The sequence below is a fragment of the Pollicipes pollicipes genome, unplaced genomic scaffold (assembly GCF_011947565.3).
Source record: "Pollicipes pollicipes isolate AB1234 unplaced genomic scaffold, Ppol_2.1 Scaffold_2555;HRSCAF=2994_pilon_pilon_pilon, whole genome shotgun sequence".
Lineage (NCBI taxonomy): Eukaryota > Metazoa > Arthropoda > Thecostraca > Pollicipedomorpha > Pollicipedidae > Pollicipes > Pollicipes pollicipes.
Window position 1 is genome coordinate 10,473,543 of NW_023596136.1, and position 26,115 is coordinate 10,499,657.

Here is a 26,115-nt window from a genome sequence, read left to right on the forward strand (position 1 = left end):
CGCCGATCGGACCGGTGACGCCCCTCACACCGAGCACACTCTGTACACAACACAGCACGGCGCAGCCGGCCGCGGCGCTGTTCACAACGGGCAACGCACAATCGTATGATCGTATACAGCTGCCAAATCGGCAAACGTGACCCGTTTGTAGCATGAGTTAAGGGCCTTTCTGTTGCATAAATGTACAATAGGAAGACTGTATCAGAAAAACAACAGGAAATACGATATATATATATATATATATATATATATATATATATATATATATATATGACACTGTACACAATTTGAAATATGAACCAAAACTACATTTATTATGTGGAGGATGGCAAGAGCTTGAAGCACATCAAAAAGCCATTTATTTATACAGCCCGTCACTGAGATTGATGGGCCACGCCTGCCTGAAAAGAGCGGTCTCTACCGGGGTAATCCCACTCCCAACCCGGAACTGGAGCTCCGCTGACAGACAAATGGAATCATTCTGGGGCCGACGTCGCAGTGGAAAGTCGTGGCTCACATGGAAATGTTCCCGAATGGCGCCACCATAAGTTAACGCCAGTCATGCAGTTCCCAGGATATGACATGCTATGTGAGAGGGATTGGCGTAATTGCCGAGGGTCTTATGCTTACAGTGTAATGCCGGAGGACATACCCGGTATGTATACGTGCGTGCGTGCGTACACGGGCGCGTGTGCGTGTGTGCATGCATGCGTGCGTGCGTTTGTGCGCGAGTGTATAACGGGGGTGGAAGCATACGTCTTTAATGTTTTCCCATTAAACGGTCACCCAGTAAGCTCAGACCGCTACTGACCATTGCCAGCATCGCTGGAGGTAAGATGACTGCAGGGTCAGATCCCACTGACCCCGCGCGCAGAGGCCTCCCGGACAGGCGAGGCCGTCCCTGGCGAGCAGACGGTCAGGTCACGGCCCGGCCCGGCACACAGAGGTCACGGGGACACGTCACGCCTCCCCCAGCAGGGGCACCGGACAACTGGTGCTCCCCCGCCCGGTCCAGCACGGCGCCGGCCTGTCTCCAACACCGCCCGGGAGGGGGCGGTCCTCTGGCACCCGCAGTTACGCGTGGGTGGTGACGTCACAGGATCAGGCGTCCCACATGAATGAGCTAAATTTATGGCAACGCCTACACTGTAAGAACATCGGCAGTATTCATCCATCACTAATGAAATAATTATTTAGGACGGTCGTACACACATGTGATATGTGCAGTCCAAATATGTAATGCCACGACGGTCGCCAAGTGTGAAATTACACCGGTGCACCCAGCGTCATATCGCACCGATACACTGGGTGTCATATTACATCGGTACGCCGAGTGACAGATTAAACCCGTACATCGAGTGTCAGATCACACCGATACACCGAGTGTCATATTACATCGGCACACCGAGTGTCAGATTAAACCCGCACGTCGAGTGTCAGATCACACCGATACACCGAGTGTCAGATCACACCGATACACCGAGTGTCATATCACACCGCAGGGTGCCATATCACGTCGGTACACCCAGAGTCAGATCACACCGGTACATCGAACGCCAGATCACACTGGTACACAGAGTGCATAGGCGTAAAAACTTTTCAAAAAGTGGCGGGGAGGGGGCAGGCTCGAGGTATACTTCGGATGCTTTTTTTCCGGAAAGCAAGCCCAATGACCGGGGAGGGGGGGGGGGGGGGAAGAGGGTAGAGATGGAAGTTGTTATCGCTCTTTATTCAAATGGCATGGCTGCTACGCTAGATATGCATCTAGAGCTGTTTCTCACTGGTGCAAATCTTGCCTTTTCAACTCATCTATGTCATTCGGCAAATAACGCTCTCAAACGTCCCCACATTATTCGTCCATTTCAACATCTTTCCCGTGGAGGCGAAATTCCACGAGCAAGTAGGCATTCTGGGTCATTAAGGAGGTATCTGCCTCTACAGGGTCAATGCCAAAATCCGACCAAAATGTGATAAAAGCCATAAAACTGGAGATGCTTCTTTTAGGAAGTCAAGCCACAGAACGATGGCCCTTCTGTCATATATTGCTTATCTGGGCCCTGCTCCATCCGCCGTCGGCGGCCACTGCCCTGGCTCCGCTGTCTCCTGCATGATTTGACCTCGAGCTGATCGTATGGCTGCTTTGTTGCATATTACTGGATCAGCATTGCTACTCATTAGTGTGTAAAACATGGCTCGGACACCTGCAGCACTCTCTTTTCCCGAATTATCTTTCATTACGCTACAACACCCCAGAAAAAAACCTCCAGTAAGAAGATGCTTGCCTTAGGTATGAATTGGCCCAACACACATGTAATTTCCCACAATTCAACGTAGACAACTTGACCTACTTTTGTGTGTAGGCAGGAGCGTAGCCAGAGCCTTGCTAAGGAGGAACACAGGATTGACAAACACCCCTTTTGTGGTGCTCCCCCCTCCAAAAAAAAACAATATGGCTCACTTGCTGACAATGAATACAGTCTTCTTCGTTTCATTGCTATTTTTTCCTGTGACCATAACAAAAAACAAAAGCTACCGTGAGATCGCTTTTGTTTGCATTTTAAAGTCAGTAAGCTGCAGAAATCAGGCATTGAACGACCGCATGGAATAAATCACCAGCGCCCTTAGTCTCTAAATGTCTAAGAGACTCATTAAAACCAATAAAAGTAAGCCTTTGTCAGAATGTTTCATCTGAACTCTACAGACATTGAAGACATCGCGAAGGTAGATTATAGGTCGATGTGCTTGATCGAAATTTGAAGATGAAAACTTGACTGTAGACCGAGTGGTCAACAATGTGTATTATCGTGACCAAGTCATGTTTGTCTGGATGGAAATGTTTAACATTCGGCCGGGATCTATTAGTGATACAATTTACGTAGCGTGTTTTTAATACAAACATGGGATGCCCTTGTTCGCCTTCGAATTATTTCGATTTACTTCGATATTTCGGTATTTAAATTATTTCGATTAAATTAATTTCCATCCACTCTATTCAATTATAATGAGACCCCACCCCACTCAACAATAATGAGATCCCCTATTTCCTTCCCGACAAGAGACCCCTTCGTCCCATCGCAAAGCGTCTTCTGGCATGCAATTCTGGCGACATGGGGTGGGATCTCTTTGTCATCCGGAGGCCATTAGGATATATAATATCACATTGTTCCCCTCCCTGACACGGCAGGCCTTTTGACCCGCGCAGTTGGCCCCGGATCAGCACAGGAACCCCCAATGACGCAACAGCATCCCTGATCGCCGCAGGTGGTCCAATAATTGTCACAAAGACTCCAGTTCCATGTTTTCTGTGCTCTTCACGGATACTAAGGACTCCCTGAACGTAGATTATAGATGAGATTGGGTCCCAAATTTGTGTTAGCATTGCTAATCCATGTTCATCCTAAAATGTTCAAGATTCAGTCAGAATTTGTTACTGATAAAAAAACTATGTAATATGGTTTTGAACATGCGCGCCCGCAAGCTGTAGCAAAAACAGCCTCGACGCCCGGCGTTGCAGCCTCTATACGCCGCGCGGCGTCGGCCAACGGCTGTGATACTAAACGATGGCCAATAAGCCAAAAAAAGTGGCGCATCTTGAGGAGGATGGCTGGTGAACTAGGTAAATCGGCATGTATGTCTAATGTGGCGCAAAAGTAAGCTAAACGCAACCTTAATCTGAAAAGTGGGGAGAGGGCAGTTAACACTGTTGGCCCAACACCTTGAAAAGTGGGTGGGGGGGGGGCCATGGATCCCCTGCCCCCCCCCCCCGTTCCCACACCCATGGCAGAGCGCCATATCACACCGGTGCACCGAGTCTCAGACAGTCACAGATAGGCAGACCCAGCGTGACCTAAACGCCAACACTTTAAATTGCGGGACATGAAAAAGGGTCATAGAGAACACGCGATGTTGTTTCAGGTAGCGCAACGGATTTCGCGCGTATGACGTGAGCAAATTTGGTTTTCAGCAAAAAAGGTTGGTGTGTCTCTCATCGCGAAATTCGGTGGAGCCCCTGCACGCTTGTCTCGTGCGCAATGCATTAAACTAGGACTCTAACAGCCCAAAAAACGGGGACGCTGAAGCAAAGGGAGGAATATTTTCAGCCACTGCCTTCCCCTTTCTTCGAAAGCGGTGCACTCCTTTCACCAATTCAAATCGCGAAATACGTCAGCCGGCAACGCAGGCTATCGCCGTCCCCATGCGGTTCAGTTCGAACATACAGCACTGGCGGGTGACCGCCACGTGGGCGGCATGACAAAGGCGGCGGATCCGGGCAGGAGGTGGGACATGGCAGCAGCCCCCAGCCGTCTGAAATAATCCAGCATTAACCCGAGTAAACAAACCAAAAACCGACCACGTCGCACGGAAGAGGCAAAAGTTGCGCTGTACCCTCGCCAATGTCCTCCGATGATGCTTCACGCCCGCTGTGCAGCTGTGACTCATATACCTCGCTTTGAGATTTGCTCATAGAAATTGATTGGCACTTGACCATGCAAGTGGCCACGGATGGGATGAGACGCTGTGGCAGCGCCCGGCGGGACGGACTTGGCACTGGCAATACCCGGCGGGATGAGCTTGGCACGGCAATACTCGGCGGGATGAGCTTGGCATGGCAATACCCGGCGGGATGAGCTTGGCACGGCAATACCCGGCGGGATGAACTTGGCACTGGCAATACCCGGCGGGATGAACTTGGCACGGCAATACTCGGCGGGATGAGCTTGGCATGGCAATATCCGGCACGCTAGTTGTGCACTGACGCCGTGTTCACCCATCCGCGAGTTACTGGAGGGAGGGCCGAGGGACTTATAACACTCTTCCCTTCGGCACCCCGGGAACCGTCCGTCACTATAGTTAAGTTGACTAGAGCAACTGCCTCCCGATACGGACAGCCGTCACAGGTCGGGTTCGATTCGCTTCAGGCGCTCGCTACATGCCCTTGAATGGAATGGTCTGCGGCCGCGCTTGAGACCAGGTGACGTCATAGGGCAGGACTGACCGTGCCTTTCACGATTAGAAGATAGGGGTCAGGACTCCCGCAACAAGCACTGTTTAGCATTAGCTCTGATCTCAGAGAGCCACCCATTCAAAATATACACATGGCACCGTGCCGTCTCGACACAATACTTAATGTTCGGTGACCTCGAAACCAAAAATAAGATCCATATATACATTATATACGTATATATATATATATAATATATATATATATATATATATATATATATATATATATATATATATATTCGTTGATACTTCGGCAACGTACCTTCACCAAAACGATTAGCAGAAGTGAAATAATCCGAGTTGTAGGTTACATAAAAATAACTATATAAATACAGTTACACACACAAAATAAGTGAATATCATATTGCGCTTTCTCCGAGGAATAAGGTCATTGCTACTGTCGTATCTATATCCATAATGTTCATCGCAAATGCACTTAACAACTTACGTTATGAATCGAGAATATTGTTCTTTGACGACTTGTTGCCCGCAGCCGAATGACCGGTGTGCACACGAGCTTATTTGTATCCCAAGGCTACGGGCATACTCCCTGTTGTCTAGCTTTGCTTTACATTTTAAGTTCATCGGACAGCTGACCTTAGGTCACACCAGTCCTACGGTGGCCCGATGTAAATCGGTTTAAGGACCAGTATGTAGTGCCTCATATGTTCGATAGTTTAAATTTTGCCACGATGTGAAATTTCAGCCTAATTTTCCACTGTTTACCCAGGTCAAAACTTAGACCATGAACCAGTTCCCTGCCTGAAGGTAATGTATGGTCAGATCGCAGACCCGGTGAACGGGTACCAAATTACATGTATGTGAGGTAGAATGGTGTAGAAACTCCGAAAAAGCTTTCTATTAAAACTTATTCATTCCTGTGTACCAATGACCTATGATGAGCTGAGTAAACGTAAAAAGTCCTGTTCCCTGGCCTGTATTTTGTAAAACAAGTAAAACATGGAGGCGTGCACGTCGCGCCCGCAACATGTTTTTCGGTTAAAACTTCATCTTTGATGCACAGCAGACACGCTATGGAAAAATGATGATGTGACGCTTCATTTACGTGTTAGCATGTGGCACAGCTTATAGATTGCATGAAAACACCACTTGGATCGTTTTAACGTCACAATGCGGTGACATCACTGTGTACTTCCAGCCTATGATGTGCCAGCGTGATGTGAAATGACCCGGCATGACCTATAACGACCTCATCCAACGTGTCTGAGCCTAACGCCACAGGAATGTCACCACATATCAAGCAATGTCATGGCACGACGCGGGCCCCAATTTCGGTCCCTTTATTACCCATTACGGAGTGATTGCGGCGCGGTCAAGGCGATCTAGATCACAACAATCTGACAAAACGTAGCTCGCGTGCCCATCTACGGATACAGACAACTTGACTTCCCTGGCGTTATTCACCCGGAAGTTACGATAGAAAAGCCGGCAGGGGAAGGGCGATCCATGCACCCGCCCCACACTAAGTCACGTGTCAAAATATTTCAGCAAATCAGTGGGAATGTTATTGTTCCATGGGGTTGGTAACGTCAGTACCATTGCAGCAATTTGTGCTTGGCAAGGAACTGAGCGCAAAGTCGTCCCTAAAGCATTCTGCCGAATGGCCCAATATAAACTAAATATGTCGCAATAGCTCAAAGAGCCGGAGCACTAGCGAACTCTGCATCACATTTATACAAGATGCCGTCGATACAGCTCAGGTGAGGGACAGCGCAAATACACCTAAAGAAAACAGATCAGCGACACAGCGGATGCCGCGACTGTCGTTGGTGAAACACATCCTAAACACCTGCGATGAACACGGAAACACGAAAACCAAGGTGAGGCGGATGACGGAAAGACAGAAATCTCTATTGCGTCTGACGCATAGCGTACAGCCAAACAGTTGGCTGCGGCCCCCTTACTCCAGCCATTCTCCACCGTCTTGGCGAGTACACGCCCTCGCGGCAGACTCCGCGGTGCCGGGGATGCCGAGGTTGGGGCCGGGTTGAACCAAGCTCGGATCTGCCGCCCGGTGGCAGCGGCCGGCGCATTCAGCTGTCGCTACCGATGGTGTTCGGGCCGGTGACAGCGGCCAGAGAGCATCTGCCGCGGGACAATGGCGGCTCGGCGGTAGCCGCGGCGGGGTGGGACGCCGCCGGACCCGTGGTACAGCCGCATTGTCGGAGTTACGTCGTCCGTGCATGGATCTGGCGCTGGCCTGGCAAGTAATCGTAGTTGCGCAAGCGAAGGGGAGCACTACAAGGGACAGGGTGGCCTGCGTTGTATGGGACCTTCCATGACATCAAAGGTCTTCTGTTCCTTTATCTATTTCACATATTTAATAACAGTGGAAAATTGTTAATGGGGCGAAAAATATGTCTTTTCAGTGAGAGAGAGAAGACAAAATATCTACCCTTGCTTCAGAGCGAAACCTAAAAACGTATCGTTAGCCATTCCTGCCGCACAATATTTGAGGTGATATCAATTTTCCGGGGCATTATACAAGATGGCATACAGTTAACGACTCCTTGCAGTTGATGAGCCTTTTGGAATGCGTGATCAAAGTCCAGAACAATACATAACTTAGCGGAATAAGGAACAACTGCAAGATGAAATACGGCATTGTTAACACTTGAAATTTCGACACTTGAGATCAGAAAAATACAATCAGAGCTGTTACAGCCCCTGCGATGGCACTGTCCATTACAGTATGCATAAACATGAGCACACGCATAAAGTTGGCCAGGAAGTCTCGCACCCCTGAAAACTGCATGGGTTTATAATGTTTCGAGGGTTTTGCCAAGTGCTCAAGTCCCACTGCCTTCATTACAGACCTTTTTTCTCGGAATAACTCCCTGGTTTACGTGCGCCCCACGTGCACAACTTTTTGGACAGTTTGTTCTCCGGCTGTCGTCAGACGTTAATTGATCGTAAGAATGATCGGCTGGTTTTCAGCTCTTAGCCATGCATGCGCCGCAGCCTCGAATATCTGTTAAGTGTATCTATTGGGGTCACGTACAATATCTAAACTTATGTGCTGCTTTACGCGATCGGCTACCGCTTCAGCTTTGGTCTTGTGTCATTTTTAAGGTCAGGCCTCGGCCTCGCCTTTGATTTCAAGCCATTTCTAAATCAGGACTACGGCTTTGGCTTAATGCGATCTTAAACTGCTGGCTCCGGCAGTGTGATGGTAGTTCTTTCACTGCACTTGCGGCTACACTTCACAAAAGTTTAGTGAAAAAGAAGCAATCCCAATAGGTCAGTTGGTTAGAGCGTCTGGTTTCCCGTTCACTCAACCGTGGTGGGTAAGGTTCAAGTCATTTAAGCGCTCGCTATCTGTCCCTGAGTGGCACGGCCTGCGGCTATCGGCAGCGGCCGTACTAACGGCCAGGTGACACCAGGGGCAGGATGGATCGCGCCGCACTTGGTGGCAGGTTACCCTCCGCCGCAATCTTTTGCCGTTGGCCCGGAATGTCACAATCGCATGGTGGGATCATAGCTCACGCAACAAGCGCTGCTTAGCGTGGGCGCCGATGCCAACTGTCCATCCAATCAAGCGATTAACACGCAAGTAGCCGAAGCCGAGTCCGGCCGTGTAAAACGGCTCAAAGCCGTAGCCGGTCCGAAGTTATCGAAGGGAAACTGCAACATCCAAACCCAAAGCGAAAGCAGTAGCCAAAGCCGTCGTCGTCCTCATGCCTGCTGACAGCTTATGTTTGTGCCGCCACGGATGCTCGGAGTAGTCGAGAACCTATCACGGTATTTATTGCTTGACTTATTGATTGGGGATGTCGAGCGAAGCTGCTACACGATCATATCATAGCGCCCATGGGTTTGCCAGACAATTCAAAAGTTTTATACAAGAGATGTGTACACGGAAGGCGCTACGGCGGACTGAACTAGTCCACATTTCCCGGTCGCAGCCACCAGGTTTCACCAGCTTCTACAAAGATAAAAGGCAATTGCTTCACGCGGTAGTCCGTTTCAGATGCAGGTGCGCGATTCCGCGGCTACGCAGTGGCTGATATTACGTTCATCACAGTGTATGGAGATCTTCACCATTAATTGCAGAGACGCGTGACGGAACTGACGCCGCGCAACCGGGCAGGTCTCTTGCGTTCGGCCGGCTTCGAGTAACATGCGAGGCGACCGCACAGGAGCGCTACTCCATGAAGCCTCGGCACGCAAACTGTCACTTCTTGCGGCTGGCCCACTCCCAGCATAAAGCTCACGAAATGCTCCGGCATCTTGCCACACTATTAACATTGAAAGAACGTGCCATGAAGAAGGGTTCACGGGTAAATGCACATGACAGCCCGGGGCGCGTGCATTGAGCGCCTGGCCAGGCCTCCATCACGTGCGGAGATCGGGACATCGATCACGTTTGGTCTGTTCCACAACGGAGGTAACCATTTTGGGCATCAATATTGCGATCATCGAGCCATTTGTAGCGGCAAAACCAAACGAGACAAAATAACGTTCACAAATTACCTGAGGGGTGACAGCACTGAAATGGCCAAGACTGCACGAGACGCAAAAAAAAAATCGGCGACGGTAATGCCCCACTACCACCAGACACAACCAAACGACACGAAAAAATCATAATAAATAACATGGAAATGCGCATGCTTACTTAGTGGATGATATCGCACGAAGTACTCAGCACTTACCTACCCTTTAAGTTCGACACGTTCCCATTAATTCCACCATAATCCATGGATGCTTTTGATTCTCTCGCCCACACAACTCGCTCACGGAGCTTCGGAGCAGGGCTATTCTCAATGCCAATACAAGTACGCCGTGCAAACTCTGCCTGTTCGGCATTTTCCTCGACGTTTCCCGGTTTGAATTTTCCTTTTTGCTGACCAGAAGCAGAACGACGTTTCCCGGCTTGAATTTTTCGTTTTGCTGACCGGAAGCAGAAACGAACGACAAAAAGACAGAAGCAATGGTGAGACCACGGCTACACCAAAACCATCGCTCTACATTGGTGGCGTAGTAAAATCTACATTCGTTGTCGCACGAAGTGACCCTGCTTTCTTCACCGATTCGCTACAGCCTTTTGATCCTTAGACCAGGCTTTACTTTCCGACGGCTGGTGTTATCTGACACGAACAATGTTGAGAGAGTTGAGCCAGTCGCATCACAAGCACACCAAAATTACTTTCACGTAAATTCCCAGTCTCGTCGGGATTGTGGGCAATGAAAGAGCAGACACCACAGCAAAGGCAACCGCGCGCAGAGGCCACCGCCCCCCGCCCTCCCCGCCATCAATATATTGGTTGGTAAAGTGAAGGCCGCACTTGTGACCTACATCCGCAAGTGGCCAAAACTTTGACGAACTCGTTCATCCGCTCAGAGCCATCAAACTACTTACTGGTGAGTGGGAATCGTTCCATCGTGCCATAGGCTTAGAGGTTGCTCTTTACCAACTGCGGCTGAGGCATACTTACACTAAGCGTTCCTTTTATTTATCCGATAATGACGCGCTTCAGCGCGGATAACACGGACAACGCTCGACTGACGAGCATGTTCTTGCCTCGTGCCGTCACTGTGCAGCGAATTGGAGGTGTAACTTCATTCCAGCGCATCTCTCTTGGCTTTTGGACCGTGACCCATGATGTGATATTGTTCACGCTCTCACATTCTTACCGCACGACTTAGGCGTTATTGATAGCCCTCCGACAGCGCGACTTTATTTATCTTAGATGACTTTTAACAGGAAGTCAGTACCCCTGACCTGACCGAGTAGGGCGGACATAACCATTCACGAGACCGCAAAATGGTCACGCGGTCCATGTACCGTAAACAACAACCATTATTATGAGTAGCAGTGTGGAAAACCGGAAAACGATCGTCGAGTGAGATCATAATGCAACTGGTCTCCTGTGCGATCACCAGGACTGCGTCCTCTGCAGTGGCACAGGCGCCGCTGGAATGGCACAAAGGATGGCTAAGCACCGTTCGGAGGCAGCTTGGCGTTGGGAGTGGCAGGGGTGTCGATTTGAGGGCCACACACCCAACGGTGGGATCGTAACTGGTAGCGGATCTGATTTAATGGATGGAGCGTGAGAGAATAGAAAACAAAACCATTTTTTCGTACAGCGCCATAGGCATGATGTTGATCCTCACGATTATCACGGGGCGCATGTCTCACTGCTCCCCACTACGGGAACAAACTATTCAAGTTATAATTTTTTATAGAGCGCGACGCACATCGTCACGTCTATTTCATGGCACATCAGCGACTGCACTGGCCATATTAGAGCTCTGGGCGATGGCGCATCCGGTATTCCACATGGGAGTCCAGCGCGTTAACCACTCAACCGTCACATCCCCTCGAGATCTAAGCCAAGGACTTGATTTATAACATGAAGTTACGGACCTTGCGCGCTTTACATTTGTATCGAAAGAATTCACGGACCGAAAGCAGTTCAGTCCATCTAATATTTCATCTTTGCCAATGCCCGTCCGGGTAGCTGGCTTGCTTGTAGCGTCTGTCTTCGGACTCCCCACCCATGGCGGGATGGGAACGAGTCGCCATTTGGCAATAACTGGGATGGCCTGCGGCGGGTGATAGCGGCCGCGCTAAAGATCAGGTAACTTCAGATGGTAAGGCATCCCGAGCCCAGCATTACGGCACCTTAAAACAGGCTGTAGAAGTCTCAGACATGTTGCGGAAACGACAATTTTTCGGGCGAATTCTCGCTCACCATCTTGGTCAATTTGACTTCCCATTCATGGGTATGCATATTTTGTTCGCTGATCCTCCTCTCGTTTCAAGGCATTTCGGTCTCCACCGCACCTTTGGCTGATGACATTTTGACTACACTGTCTTAAACTTTCGCCTGTCGGTAACCTGCATTTTCACGATCAGATGGAGGGGTCAGGACCCACACAAGCCCTGCTTGGCGGCTTGTCCTAGCCGCCCTGCTTTCCGGGCTCTGATCCCAGAGATCCCTCCAATCCAAAGGTTCGGACCAAGTCTCGAAAAATGGAAGATCGAAGACGATATCGATCGACCGATGGATCCACGAAAACGATATCGATCGACCGATGGATCCATTGAAAGATAAAGCAGCTTCATTTGGTTTCCGCCTCATATGCCTATATACAATTCAAAAACAAATAAGGTTGCAGTTTTGTGTCTTGCAATGTGTACTAAGGTCCAGCGCGCTTTCTGCTGGTGAGTGGGGCAAACAGGATATACACCTTCCTCACACCATCTCGGATCGGATCTCCGTCACCGCCTTGCGGAAGGGAGGCCCAATCAGCAGACTGGGCCACTGATCGGCCGACTGGGATTCGAAATGGGCGGACGGGCCCCCATCTTCCATCAGTCGGTGGCATAACCCTTGTCCCTTGCAGCTGCCCCCGGAACTTGTCTCGAAGTTCCGCACCGTGATTCCGACAGCACGGCCACGAAGGCCGCACAGATAACAAACTGCTGAATGCCTGCTGAACAGGCATGCACTAGACCCAGCTCGTCGATGGCGAACATCCATGATTCATGCTGCAAAGACAGCAATGAAATCCATCGCATATGAAAACCTCAACGGAATACCTTTCCACTAGGTATCGTTTACGTTGAAAAAACGCCCAAATTCGCTGCAAATAATACACGTTTCGCCGAACATGTCCGGCGTAGCAGCGAGAATCTTATCGAGAATCAAAAGAATCTTAGTGCTCGCACGGAAATTAAACCTCTCCGACTTCAGCGCACGGTCGGCACTAATTTCAGACAATACAGAACCAATGTTTCAAGGAACCGTGATGTTGCGGATCTGACTCCAGGCAGACATACTTCGACAACACTTCCCTGAAGCGAAACTTCAGCGCAATTTGGCACGACTTAAGTTTGACGCCGCGAGCGCGAGATTCGGCATGACACCGCTGCCGAGTGGGCGTCCGGCGCAGTGGACGATTTATGTGCAGATTGGCCACTGGGAGCAAGGTCACAAGACAACAACTGAGCCGAGATACGGTTTGATGAGATGTTCGGAAACATTTTGTTTCTCCGAGGCAGGTTGGGAATGGAGATGGGGATACGGTAAGGTGAGGGAGGGGGAGGGGCAGCGAGACGACAATCGCGCAGTTCATTGACCTACGCTGCCTTCCTCAGCGAACACGGCAACTGCGCGCTGCCAGTCGACAGCTATTTAGCTTGTGAGATGACTTCATCTATAACGCAGACGAGTATTCTGTTTGCCTGTTGGCAGTCTCTGAAAGCCAGGTAGCTGTATGCACGCCGACCCACTTTCAACACATTCCAACATCCAACACCGCCATTGCGCATACCTTTATCACTCCGCCGTCAGCAATTCCCTTCGTCGAGAAACGACGCCAATGTCCATGTGATAGTAAGCCATTAGCGCGACAAATGTATCTATAGCGCCAAGTTGTTTCAGGAATAAACTTCTGAATTCCTAATTTTGCAAATGCTACTCTACTTCATATGTATATACATGCTGGACTATGTGCAGCGAATTGGGGTAGTTTCATTTGATTATGCCCAGCAATTGCATGCTCTACATAACCTGTAATATGTTTGATGTCTTTGATTTTTTACGCTAAGTTGTTGTCGAAAATATTTTTGGTGCTATTCAGAATAATTGGGGAACATCTGTTTAAGGCTTTTCTCCGATATGTAAGTTCCAAAGATGCTTATTCGCTGGTGTCTTCGAACTCGTTTTCCCCGATAAAATTGAATTAAGAATTTTGGGATATCGCTTTCATGCAATTTTCATCCTTACTTTACGTCTGTTATATCTTAAGTTTTGTGGTTAAGGGATGGCTGTAATTGGTGATTGAATGTCAGTATCAAGAATGCGCCATTTTGAGCTCAGGCGTCGCCGTCGTCGATTTGGCGCTGGACGGGTGATGTGTCCGAAATCAGCACAGGAGAGGGCGGTTGACCTGCACTTCTTATGTTTTGTGTGATAAGGGGGCTTTACGAGACTTCCCGTCAACATATTTTATGTCGTGATCGCGCAGATGGATGACACCAGGACACCACTGAAGCTGGCGATTTCGTCCTAGAACGGTTTTAGTTCAGGTAGGCAATTTCTCGGTGCATGCGCAAGATACATGCGTGGGAATGCGTGTAACTCAGTTGGACTGTAAAGAATCAGGACATGCCCTAATAAACTGACTACTGTGCCATTTTTGCTGTTCATTTATGTTTTTGTTAAGTTTCGTTTTTCACTTGTGGCATTTCAGGCTAGATTAAGTTACTGAAGTTGCTGTCACCAGTTGCATAGTCTATACTATTTAAAGCTGCAAGGACTGCATGCATCACTAACCAGTTCTTGGTCAATGCAAAGCAGACCCAGAACTAGGTCTCCAACCCGAATAAACTTTAAGTGACTGTCAGCTGATGACAAACTTTCTTTAAAGTGCTCAATTTGACAAACACATTGTAGGTGAAAGCCAGGTTTTTAGGGTCATCAGTTACATAGTGGATCAGTCTACCTAAAGTAATTGTATCTGCTGGTCATACCAGATGTCTTCAAACAAATCAAGCGAGACAAAAGCTGGGGCATGTCAAAAAGTGTCCCAGTCATGCCATCCTAAATAAGGTGGGAGCCCTAAATAACAAGAATCTAAATCAAGCTTAGACCACATCTGCATTCATTGAGATAGGTCAGCATTGATAATTTACTCATGGGCAGGGGAAGTTGTGACTGATATTGTTGTTCCTCTGAACTCACTTCCATCTGATCTGAAAAGTTGGACACAATTTTTACATTTAAAATGAGAGCTTATGTTGAGTATGCTGCTAGAAAGTTAAAGCTAACTTTTAGTCAACTTTTACTTAACTTAACTTTACTTTTACTTTTTGCTTCTTCTTTACTTTTTACTTTACTTTAACTTTTAGTTAAAGCTAACCTGTGACAGTGTATAGCCTGTGATATGCAATAGCATGATGTAACATCTAATCTAATCTATTGATTCAAATGTTGAGCATACATTATGATACTTATGCACTTATCTAGCATGTAGCTATAAATGTTTTTAATGACATATGCATGCAGCTGTTTCCAAGCAGTGGACTCCTTTTGCTGAAAGCCTAGCACCAAAACCTAACAAAGTGCCCTGTTTTCCACATGGCATCCTTAGTTACTGGAACATGATTGTTTTAAACCACATCAAGCACATTAAGTAAATTAAACACATTAAACCACATACCATTAGCAGCAGGCATGTTCATAATTGACACAAATTATTGTCACATTTAGCTTGTTATCTAGCTAAAACTAATTTCTGCCACTTAATATGCCCAACCAATTAAAGCAGCATAACATAAAATGGTAAGTTTATTCACCTTGCATTACAACAAGGCCCTCTTACCTTATATCAACTTGAACCACTCTGGAGTAGAGCAGTTACAGTATTTACTAGTTAGCAGGTGCAAAGTAGATGCCAGGGAAATACAAAATATTATTGGTTACCCAGTGATTAAATCACTGGCTCATGCTCCAAGCAGAAAAGTTTGCTGCTCCATTTGGGGCAGGATTAAACCTTTCAAATTGTTTGCTAACTAGTCTGCCACCTTTGCAGACTGACATGCATATGTAGCAAACACTGATAGCTCTGCAAATGAAAAGAATTAACAGCAGCCAGTTCTGCTGCATATGGCATAAACCTGCTTGTTGCAACAAGTAGAAACTGCCTCTGTCCATTCTTTCTTCTTCTGGGCCAGGCTTCGCCATGTTTCTACCCTGGATCAGCAAGGGTTGACAGCATCCATCTCACTAATTTGTAATCTGATGTAAAAATTGGACATCAGCGAGGGCAATAGTTTGCACTTGAATAATGGTAAGGGCAATAGTTTGCACTTGAGTGATGATTACTGATATACATTGGAAGGTGATGCATACTCCTAGCAATTTCTGGTAAGTTGCAGTTCATGTTGTTGGTAAATGTGATACTAACAGTGCACAACTTATCATTTGCATTACTCTTTTTGTGATCCACTTCACCATATTACCTACCAGCATGTTCTGGCATGCCTTGGTTTTTGCCAGCTTCTGCTAGATTCTGCCACCAGTAGCTTCTGCCAGCCATGTTTCACTGGTGGATCATGACTGTCAGAAAGTGCTTGTCAGCTGTTAGCAGCATTTGCCTCCCTGATCTTGTGCTATGGTCACTGTTACTCTTTGAAACTTATGAACATAGAAACATAGAATATAGAACATCAAAACATATGGCGTGATTTTCATCAATTGTAAGGGTGAAAGGGGGGTCATGATCCTCACCAAACACAAGGTCAGTAGCTAAGTCTTTTAGGCCAGAAAGCAGGCCTGTAGTGTATTTGTGACCAGAGCCAGTAACCTTGTGGTTTGTCATCCCCACAGAATATGGAATGAGAAGTGGGGAAAGGAAAACTAAATGTTTTGTTGAATAACAATATTTTCATGCATGTCCATATTCAGCAAACACCAAAAAGACCATTGACAACAAATGTTTGTGTTTTACACATAGCTGGTGCATGTTGCAGCCATTTATGGTTTTGTTGCATGTTTCATTTGGGTTATCAGTGACGTGACGTGGAATGTTTCATAATGCAAACATATGGATCATCATCAGAAATCATGCTGTTTGGTTAGTGGGGAAAAGTGCACATGTAAGAAAGGATAGTCGAGGTAGCTCATTGGCTCATGCCAGTATTTCAGTTGTGAGTGTCTGTGTTTTGTTAGTTGGATTTCATTGTGTTTGTATTTTAGTGTTGGGTTGTGATCTCCACCTATTATCTCAAATCATTTGCTGGTGTAAATATTTTGACAAGAGCTGCAAATTATGAAATTTTCCTGACAACCTAGCTGGGAGAATGATGTGGTTTACTATGCGGCTAAGATCAGCTTGACTTTAAAGGCCTTCGAATGATTCTGCATTTCAAAGGCATACCTATTTGCCAAGCACATTTGTTTGTTTTTCTTAGAATATTGATATAAAAGCACAGGCTAGTCATGATAATTTAGTGCACTTAGTATATTTGGTAACCAAGATGATCTGCAGTGGCCTCATAATTTCCACACTGTACTGATCTCATTAACCTCACAGCTCTGGAATGGTCAATGGCGGCCAAAGGGACCCTGCTCAGGCCAAACCAAGGTGGGAGGTGGTGTGTGGGAGAGACTTTTTATGTAATTTGCCTATGTTTGACATTGTGCCATATGTCGCCTTGCAGTGAACGTCGGTCCTGCAGTAGGCATCCTGTCATGTTCAAGTCGAAGCGGAAGTCCAAGAAGCTAGAGATCTCGGCACCGACCGACTTCCGCCATCGCGTGCACACGGACTTTGACGAGCGGCAGAACAAATATGTGGGCCTGCCCCCGCAGTGGGTGTCGCTGGTGGAACGGAACGCCAAGGCGCTGGAAACCCGACCGCGCGGCGTCGTCGACCCCTCTCATGTCACGCCCACCGACATGATGGACTTCAAGGTGAGTGAATGCTCCCCTCCCCCCCCTTTTGTATGCGGCCAAGCCAGGCATCTATTCTTTTACTGGAGGACAGTTGCTGTTGCATTCAGAACGTTTTTCACCTCTAATCGTCTCGCCGCAAAGCGTTCTGACCGGTTTGCGTGACTTGTTTGTTAGTCAGACTTGTGTGGCAGCTATATGTGCGGATGACACAAGTCATTCATTACACACATAATGCATATTCTCGTCGTGGGGCTCTGTTACGCTGATAATTGACATCAGGCAACCCGGACTTCACCTCGCTCACGGCAACTTCAGTCTGGGTACACGCGGTGCATGGTCAATATAGGTTGTGATAGGGAGCAGCAATTGTTTGACGTGCTCATGCGCCAGTGGCCTCGGGTGCGACGCCCGCGCCGCGCCGTCTCTGACCCCGCGGTCGTCCGTCTGACTGGCCGTCTCCCGCCGGCAGCCGGTGGTGCGCGGCGCCAGCAGCCCCACCCGCAACGGCGTGGCCGTGCTGCCCCGCTCCAGCAGCGTGGCGCGCAGCAACTCACTGCGCCAGCACTCGCCGCCGCTGCGGGTGCGCGCTGCGCAGCGTGGCCGCCAGGGTCCGGCGCCGCTGCCGGAGGAGGGTGAGCGCGACGAGCCGCCGCCGTCCCACCATCGGCCACCGCCCGGTCACGGTCCGCCAGACGGCCAGGTCAGTGGCAGGCAGTCGGTTGGCGGCCGCAGCGGCTCAGTTCGTGGTATTTTCACCGCTCACTTTCCCAGTCATCCATTGCGGCTCAGCACCGAAGAGAACGTGCTCAATCTCTCAACAATGACGTAACTGTTAACTTTTAATGCGTGTTTCTCCATGTGCGACCTATTTACGGGTTGTTTGCTATCTAAGTTGCTGCGCGCTAGTGTCGTATTTATTTATGTGATAGGCGTGTGACGATGGGAGGATCTCACGCTGCCGAAGCCGCTCTGACACGTGTGGTGTTGACATGTGCCAGGTGCGGCCGGAGAGCTACAGTGACGGCCGGTCGTCGGCGCCGGTGCGCGCCCCGCACCCGTCCCAGCTGCCGCAGCACGAGCACCAGGGGCCGCGCGGCCCGCAGCCCTCCCCGCTGCTGCGGCCCCAGCGGCCCGGCTCACAGGGCCCGCTCGTCTACCCCGGCCACCCAGGCCACCCAGGTCATCCAGGGCACCCGGGTCATCCGGCACATCCGGGTCACCCGGGTCATCCGGGACACCCGGGTCATCCCGGACATCCCGGGCACCCCGGGCACCCCGGCCATCCGGGACACCCCGGTCATCCGGGACACCCGAGCTACCCAGGCCACCCGTCGCAGCAGCGCCTGACGCCGCGGCCCGGCTCGCAGCAGGGTCATCCGATGCACGCGGGCCAGCCGCCGCACGCCAGCCCGGCCGGCCACCCGGAGCCACCGGTGCACGCCGGCCACGGCGGGCCGCCGGGGCACGGCGAGCCGCGGCCCGGCTACCCACCACGCCCGGAGCACCTGGCGGCGGCCGGCTACAGCCCGCACCCGCCGGCCGGCCCGCTGTACGGCAACACCCGGCCGCCACCGCCGGCCGCGCTCAATGACAGCGCCGACGGCTGGCCGCCGGCGCACCGCCCGCCGTCGGCCGGGCCGGCCGGCGCGCCGCAGCCGCAGCCGCGTCAGCAGCCGCCGGCCGCGCACGAGCTGTACCGGCCCGGCCCGCCGCCGGCCGGCCAGGCCTCGCCCGGCGGCCACCAGCAGCAGCAGCACTTCCCGGCCAAGGTGAGCGGAGCGCGCCGGCCGCGCCCTCCCGCCACATACCGGCCCGCACGAGCACACGATCTCTGGATGAACCAGTCGGGCTACGTGGATCGGAGCGCAGTGGCGTGACTGGATAGTGTTCGCATGTTGTACGCAGACTACGGGCTTCCAGGTCTACTACTGGCTGTCTGATCACCACACGCGGTACTGTTATAGCGTGAGCGTGCGGGCGCGGGTACGTGCGTCACGGAAGCGCTTCCACGTGCGGATTGCCTTGCCTCTGGCACGCTGTGTTGATGGGTGGCGTGGTGTCATGGCCACGCTATCCCATGCTGGCGGTGTTTGGTGTCGGTGCCTGCCGCTGTGCATCCGGCGCTGCCTGGGCGTGCGTCGCTGACTGTATATGTGTGTGTGTGTGTCTGTGCATCAGCCGCCGATGCCGCTGCCGGAGCACCCGGCCGGCGGGGCGGCGGCCAACCACCTGCCGCTGGCCGCCGGGCCGCCGCCGCACGTACCACCCAAGCCGCAGCTGCTGCCGGCCGCGCCCGCCGCCACTGAGGACCACAACCAGAACAGCGTACTCAAGCCGTCGCCGGCGGCGCGCGACAACAAGCAGCACGAGCCGCAGCGGCTGTCTCACGAGCAGGTGAGGTCCGCCGGCACCAGCGGACCGCCGCCGGTCGACTGGGGTGTCGGCGCCGGTCATATCGGAGGTCCGGTCACCATGATGTGTAAACATGAACCGCAGTGTCGGGACGCGGCGACTGTAAAACCACTGCGCAGTGCTTGTGCTGCACTGCGTCGAAGTTCGCGATCGCAACAAAGCATTCTGAGGCCAGAGTCAGTATTCAGAATAAGGCGCACAGTGTACTCAGCGTGCCCGGCAGTTTGGGTCCGGTCGGCGGCTAGCCGTGCGTACCACGTCGCTCGGCAGCCCCCGTTGGGCCCTCCCGTGACCTGGCAGTGCCCGGTGTCTGACCTGGCGCCGTGTGCCGCTCCGCCCGGCAGTTCCGAGCGGCGCTGCAGATGGTGGTGAGCCCTGGCGACCCGCGCAGCGACCTGCACTCGTTCGTCAAGATCGGCGAGGGCTCCACGGGCATCGTGTGCATCGCCACCGAGCGATCCTCCGGCCGCCAGGTGGCCGTCAAGAAGATGGACCTGCAACGCCAGCAGCGGCGCGAGCTTCTCTTTAACGAGGTATGACGGCGGGGTCCGAGTCCGCGGTGCACCACACCCACTGCGCTACCGTTTGTTGAGGTGCAAGACGTCACCAGGCTGACGCGGAGCAGGTTTGGTTCCGCTCTCGGCTGGTATGTTGGCATTGCTATCGTGAAGGAATGTGGTGTTTTGAGAAGGGAAGTGTATTGCAATTTCTCATCGCTTCCATCTCATCGTCCTCTCACATCACCGGCATTGAGCATGGCGCCGTTGCAGGTGGTGATCATGCGCGATTATCCGCACCCCAACATCGTGGAGATGTACAACTCGTTCCTGGTGGAAAACGAGCTGTGGGTGATGATGGAGTTCTTGGAGGGCGGCGCGCTCACCGACATCGTCACGCACTCGCGGATGGACGAGGTGCAGATCGCCACCGTCTGCAAGCAGTGCCTGAAGGCGCTGGCCTACCTGCACTCGCAGGGCGTCATCCACCGCGACATCAAGTCGGACTCGATCCTGCTGTCGGCCGACGGCAAGGTGCGGTGGTCCGCGGCCGTAGCGGGCAGGTGGCCCGTGCTGCCTCTCACTGGGTGTGCGGGCGATCGTGCGCAGCGGTGGGGCGTGCGTCATTCTCTCGTGTTTGGTGCTTCCCGTCCTGCCTCTTACTGGGTGTGCGGGCGATCGTGCGCAGCGGTGGGGCGTGCGTCATTCTGTCGTGTTCGGTGCCTCCCGCCTCCCCCGATGTGCGGCGGCGGAGCAGCCTTGCAGCATGCTCTCTGACTCGACGGGGATGGATGTGATGCGATGTTGAGGACCCCGGATTGATAGGGGGACTCCGCTGGCGGCTGGGACCTGTCAGCAGTGCAGGCGCGCTCCGCCGTGTTCGACCTCGTCGCCACGTCCGGCTGACACCGCCCTCTCCGCCGTCAGGTCAAGCTGTCCGACTTCGGCTTCTGCGCGCAAGTGTCGCAGGAGCTGCCGCGGCGCAAGTCGCTGGTGGGCACGCCCTACTGGATGGCGCCGGAGGTTATCTCGCGCCTGCCGTACGGGCCAGAGGTGGACATCTGGTCACTCGGTGAGGGAGCCCGGCCCGCAGAGCTGTGCCGCCACAGCGCGGCGGACGGGCGCTGGCGAAATGTTAGACTCCTGACCGGAGTACTGTGGCAGAGTACGGCAGTCGCCCATATAGTTCGCAAATCGCGAGCATTCGATGTGATCTTGCTTATATGTGTATTATTTGTTCAGCAGCAGGTTCCTGTACTCGGTTCCTGTTGTACTCGGGTCCTGTGTGTGGGGGATTATCGTTGTCCATCAAGGCGTCCAATGTGGTCATGCGCGCAAACTATCATGCATGGTCCAGACCTGCCTCTGATGCACTCAGTTAATACCACCAGTGCTGTCCTTTGATCGTCTTCTGTGGCTGTGTCCTCACCAGGCATCATGGTGATTGAGATGGTGGACGGCGAGCCGCCGTTCTTCAACGAGCCGCCGCTGCAGGCCATGCGTCGCATCCGGGACATGCCGCCGCCCAAGCTGAAGAACGCCAACAAGGTGAGAACGCGTCCAGGCATGGCGGCACATCGCCAGTCGAGCTGTTTTGCGATCTCCTCGTTATCTTCTACTGATCAGCTATAAGCTGCTTTAGGGTGATACACGGCTAACGAACCAGTAAATCTACGAAAGGTAATTGAGTTTTGCTCTATAGGTGATGTTTCTCATTTGGCGATAGCAACCGTGAACAATATTTTCTCAAATGGTGCTGTGACCTGTACGCGTGTCCACCAGCCTGGCGCCAGACAGGGCGCGGGTGGCGTTCGCCGTAGAGTGGCTGGCGTTCCAGGGTGGCTGTACCTGGCACTGTCTGTTTGCCTGTTCACCGGCTTGGCTCCAGACAGGGCGCGGGTGGCGGTCGCCGCAGAGTGGCTGGCCTTCCAGGCTGGATGTACCTGTCACTGTGCCTGTTGGTCCACAGTCGTCGTCGGCAGTCGCCGGCCAGGTGTCGGCCCGTATGCAGGGCTTCCTGGAGAAGATGCTGGTGCGCGACCCGGGCGAGCGCGCCACCGCGTACGAGCTGCTGCAGCATCCGTTCCTGACGCAGGCCAAGGGTCCCGAGGTGCTGCTGCCGCTGATGGCGGCCGGCACGTGAGGCGGCGGCGCGCCGCAACCCACGCCGCCAGCGACGCGCCGCGACGCGACGGGTTCCGCCGGCTGCTGGGTCCCGAGCGGGGCGAGTGCGTGCACGTGAAGCGTAGTTGTTAGGACGCGTTCGTGACCTTAGCCTGCCGGGTCATGGTGAACGTCAGCGAGTGTCTGTGCGTGCGTGTGCGAGTGTGGCTTCTGGTTTGAATCATTCCCAGCAGATACTTTGCGCGGAAGCTGCACGCAACCGGTTGCCTGTAGATACTGACAGATCAAAGTCCATGTGGTTCATACCATCAGGTAGTTGTGTGCAGCTATATGATGATTCTTCCCAAGAATTGTGGCAACTTTCCAGACAGGAATTGACGGAGAATGCTGTGCAGGCTGGAATACCATTTAGTACTTTTTATATGACCACTTGGGACGATGGAGACGGAGCGAGGATGCTTCCCAGCTAGACCCCAGACCATGCGCCTCGTACTTATTACATGGGGTTTTGTGCAGTTAACTGTGTAGTCCTCGATCCCTGTTGCTGTAGACATGTGCATTGATTTTCTTATCGTGATGAAGCGCGCGTCCGTACCCTTTTCGTCCTCATCCTGAGATATCAGCACCGTCCGAGTCGTGCCTCGAGTAACGACAGCCGTCCGCGCGTGGGGCCTATGTGAAGTTGTGTGAGCCGCCGTCCGGCATCGGCCGCGCCTGGTCGCCAGGGGCGCTGGTGTCCGCACAGGGTCAGCAGCCGTTGGGTAGGACCGTAGCTTCGGCCGCGCCTGGTCGCCAGGGACGCTGGCGTCCGCACATGGCCAGCAGCCGTTGGGCAGCGCCGTAGCTTCGGCTCGCCTGGTGGCCAGGGAACGCTGGTGTTCGCTCAGGGCCAGCAGCCGTTGGGCAGGGTCGTAGCTCGACCCGTAATGACCCTGTGCTGGTGCGCAGACGCGTCCTTTGCTCGGCTGAGTGACCGGTGCCGACACCACCTGGCAATGTGAGAGGTGTTCACGCAATTCCTAGAAGCCGCCCAATGGTGTAGTAACTGAGGCCAAGGTCTACAAAGCATGATAGATGGGTGTTGTGCATGTCTGTCCGTCCATCCTTGTATATGTATTGTTTCATTGTTGGACATCATGAATTTTTTATTAAATTACTTGTCAAGTTGACCAGCAGGCACATGTACCAGAAGCCTATGTAGGGAAAAGGCTGTAGGGTCATTCTTCCAGCCTCGGACGTATCTTAATACGTATGTTTGTGCTATGTGAAATATCACCAATCTTCCGAATGATTCATGCCCCTCTAGGCACACTGGTCACGTCTGTCCATCTACATTCCCTCTCGGTTGTTTGTAAATGCCAGCGACCTGACTGGGATAATCACTTGTACTTTGTGTAAGTGATCAGTGTGTCAGGAGTCCAGGCCTTGCTTACAAAGGTTGATTTTTTAATATATATGCAAAACAAAGGTTGTTTTGGTGAAAGAAAACTTAGATGACATAATTGTGACTGATAACTTAGACTAGGCATGGAGTCAGTCTCCAAAACGAAGAAAGTCTGTCATCAATAATGTGTTGGAAGCCCGCTGACAGTCTTGTGCACCCAACCACAATAGAAGTGAGAAAATAACTATTAATCTGACAAAGCCGTGGTAATGTCAGCATATCCATACTGGCATGTGCAAAAGTGGTATGTGCCCCTGGTAGTACGCCTAATGGGTGTAATCACCTACCTAATATACACCTAATGGGTGTAATCACAACTGGGGTTGGTGGGGTGAGGACCCCATTAGCATATACCTCTTGCATCTTTAGTTCCCAAGTCATGCTGAAAACATCACTTATCCTCCGGAGGGTCCACGCGGGGGATCTACGTCCACGAGCATCTCTTGACAGAGGGCCAGACGAGCCGGCTGGTGACGAGCTGGACGGTGGCTCGCACCCCCAGGTGCGACAGGTCGTGCACGTGCCGAAAGTAAGCACGGCGCAGCGGCTCTGGGATCCACGGGCGCGTTATGCCGGTGGAGTTATCCATCACGAGCGTCCGGCCAGTGGGCAGGCGGGCGTCACGCAGCTGTAAACCGTGGTCAGAGACGCGCAACCGGACGAGCTCGTCTTCCACCTGCTGAGCGGCCGCCAACGCGTCGTCAACAAGTCGTCAACGGCTGGCTCAGGCCCGAGAATCACGTCGACGGCGCGAGACAGCACGTCGGCGGCGACGTTCATCTTTCCCGGCACGTGGCGGATGTCGGTGGTGAACTGGGAGATGAGGCAATGCGCCGGGCCTCGCGCGGTGAGGGCCGGTCGCTGTTGAACGAGACGGCATGGGTCCCTCGACGGCATGCCGGAAGTGACGGATAGCGAGGTAGATCACCAGCAGTTCACGGCCGAAGGTGCTGTAGCGCCTTTCGGGCTAGCGTAGGGAGCGAGAGAAGAACCCGAGGGGCTGCCAGCGTCTCCGGACGTGCTGATGTAGCACTGTGCCGACGCCCTGGTTCGGAGCATCGACTTGGAGGTTGATAGGCGCGTCGGGCGCTGGGTGAACGAGCTGGCACCGAGTCCGCGGGCGCCGTTATACAGCAGGCGAACGCCTCTTTGGCCTCTGTAGTCCAGGTAACCTCCAGCTTGCATCGCGACTGGGCCTTAGACGTGATGTGGAGTGGGGCGAGCTGCTCTTCCGCCGACGGGACTGAAAGCGGTGGTAAAATTCCAGTATCCCGATGAATCGGCGGAGCTGGCGTACTGTCCGGGGCAGCGTGAAGTCGCGAATGGCGGCCACCCTCGACGGCAGCGGAATGATGCCCTCCGGCGTGATGAGAACTCCAGCTGAGGCGCCCCCAGGGACGCACTTAGGGCCGGTTGACCACGATGCCGTAATCGTTGAGACGGGAGAAGACGTCCCGGAGTCGGCGCTCGTGGTCGGTCAGGGTGACGTTGGCCACCAGGATGTCGTCTATGTACACGAAATCAGCCAGGTAGTCCGTGGAGGACCTCGTCCACCAGGCGTTAACACGTTTGGGCAGCATTACGAAGCCCGAACGGCATACGTGTTGCCTCATATGAAACGAATGGGGTGATGATGGCTGCCTTGTTGATGTGGGTCGGCTCCACTGGAATTTGGTGAAAGGCCCGGGAGAGGACCAGCTTTGAAAAGAAACTGCAACCGTGTAGGTCTGCGGCGAAGTCCTGGAGGTGTGGCACAGGGTAACGGCCCGGGATGGTGACTGCGTCGAGGGCGCGATGGTCGCCACAGACCCGCCAGTGGCCTGACTGACGCTTGGGCTGCAGGTGCAGCGATGGTCGCCGTCATCTAGCAACTGCTTCACCTCGGCTTTCGCAGCGGCGAGGCGGTTAGGCGCCAGTCGGCGCGCTCGAGCGACCTTGGGCGGCCCCCTGGTCTCAGTGAAGTGTGTGACATGTTGACATGTTGACATGACATGACAAGACCACGTTGGACTGGAGCTCTGGCAGATGGCGGCGAGATCAGCCCGGGAAATTCGTCCCAGAGACGGGCCAGGTGGTTGGCGCCGAGCTACAGCTCCTGCAGGCTGTTGGACCGGGAAGAATGGGAACCCGTTACCAACACGTTACCAGAGGGCAGTAGCAGCGCGCGGGCGCTCAGGTCGACAGCGAGCTCGTAGTGGTGGAGGAA

General features: G+C 52.5%; 1 protein-coding gene and 1 long non-coding RNA gene across 2 annotated transcripts; one reads left to right on the forward strand and one right to left on the reverse strand.

The window, feature by feature from the left end:
* Window positions 1-13,360, reverse strand: LOC119097919 (uncharacterized). The gene is made up of 3 exons (XR_005094216.1): window positions 13,306-13,360; window positions 812-901; window positions 1-40 (listed from the first exon to the last, which is right to left on the reverse strand). It is a non-coding gene; the product is annotated as an uncharacterized LOC119097919 (long non-coding RNA).
* A 396-nt stretch (window positions 13,361-13,756) lies between these two features.
* On the forward strand, window positions 13,757-23,973 carry mbt (serine/threonine-protein kinase PAK mbt). Its single transcript, XM_037232298.1, has 11 exons — window positions 13,757-14,062; window positions 17,198-17,450; window positions 17,902-18,012; window positions 18,603-18,728; window positions 19,178-19,201; window positions 19,677-19,826; window positions 20,189-20,377; window positions 20,615-20,875; window positions 21,269-21,413; window positions 21,774-21,889; window positions 22,311-23,973. The coding sequence occupies exons 2-11, from the start codon at window positions 17,229-17,231 to the stop codon at window positions 22,482-22,484; spliced, it is 1,518 nt and encodes a 505-aa protein (XP_037088193.1). The 5' UTR covers window positions 13,757-14,062; window positions 17,198-17,228; the 3' UTR covers window positions 22,485-23,973.
* The last annotated feature ends 2,142 nt before the right edge of the window (window positions 23,974-26,115 follow it).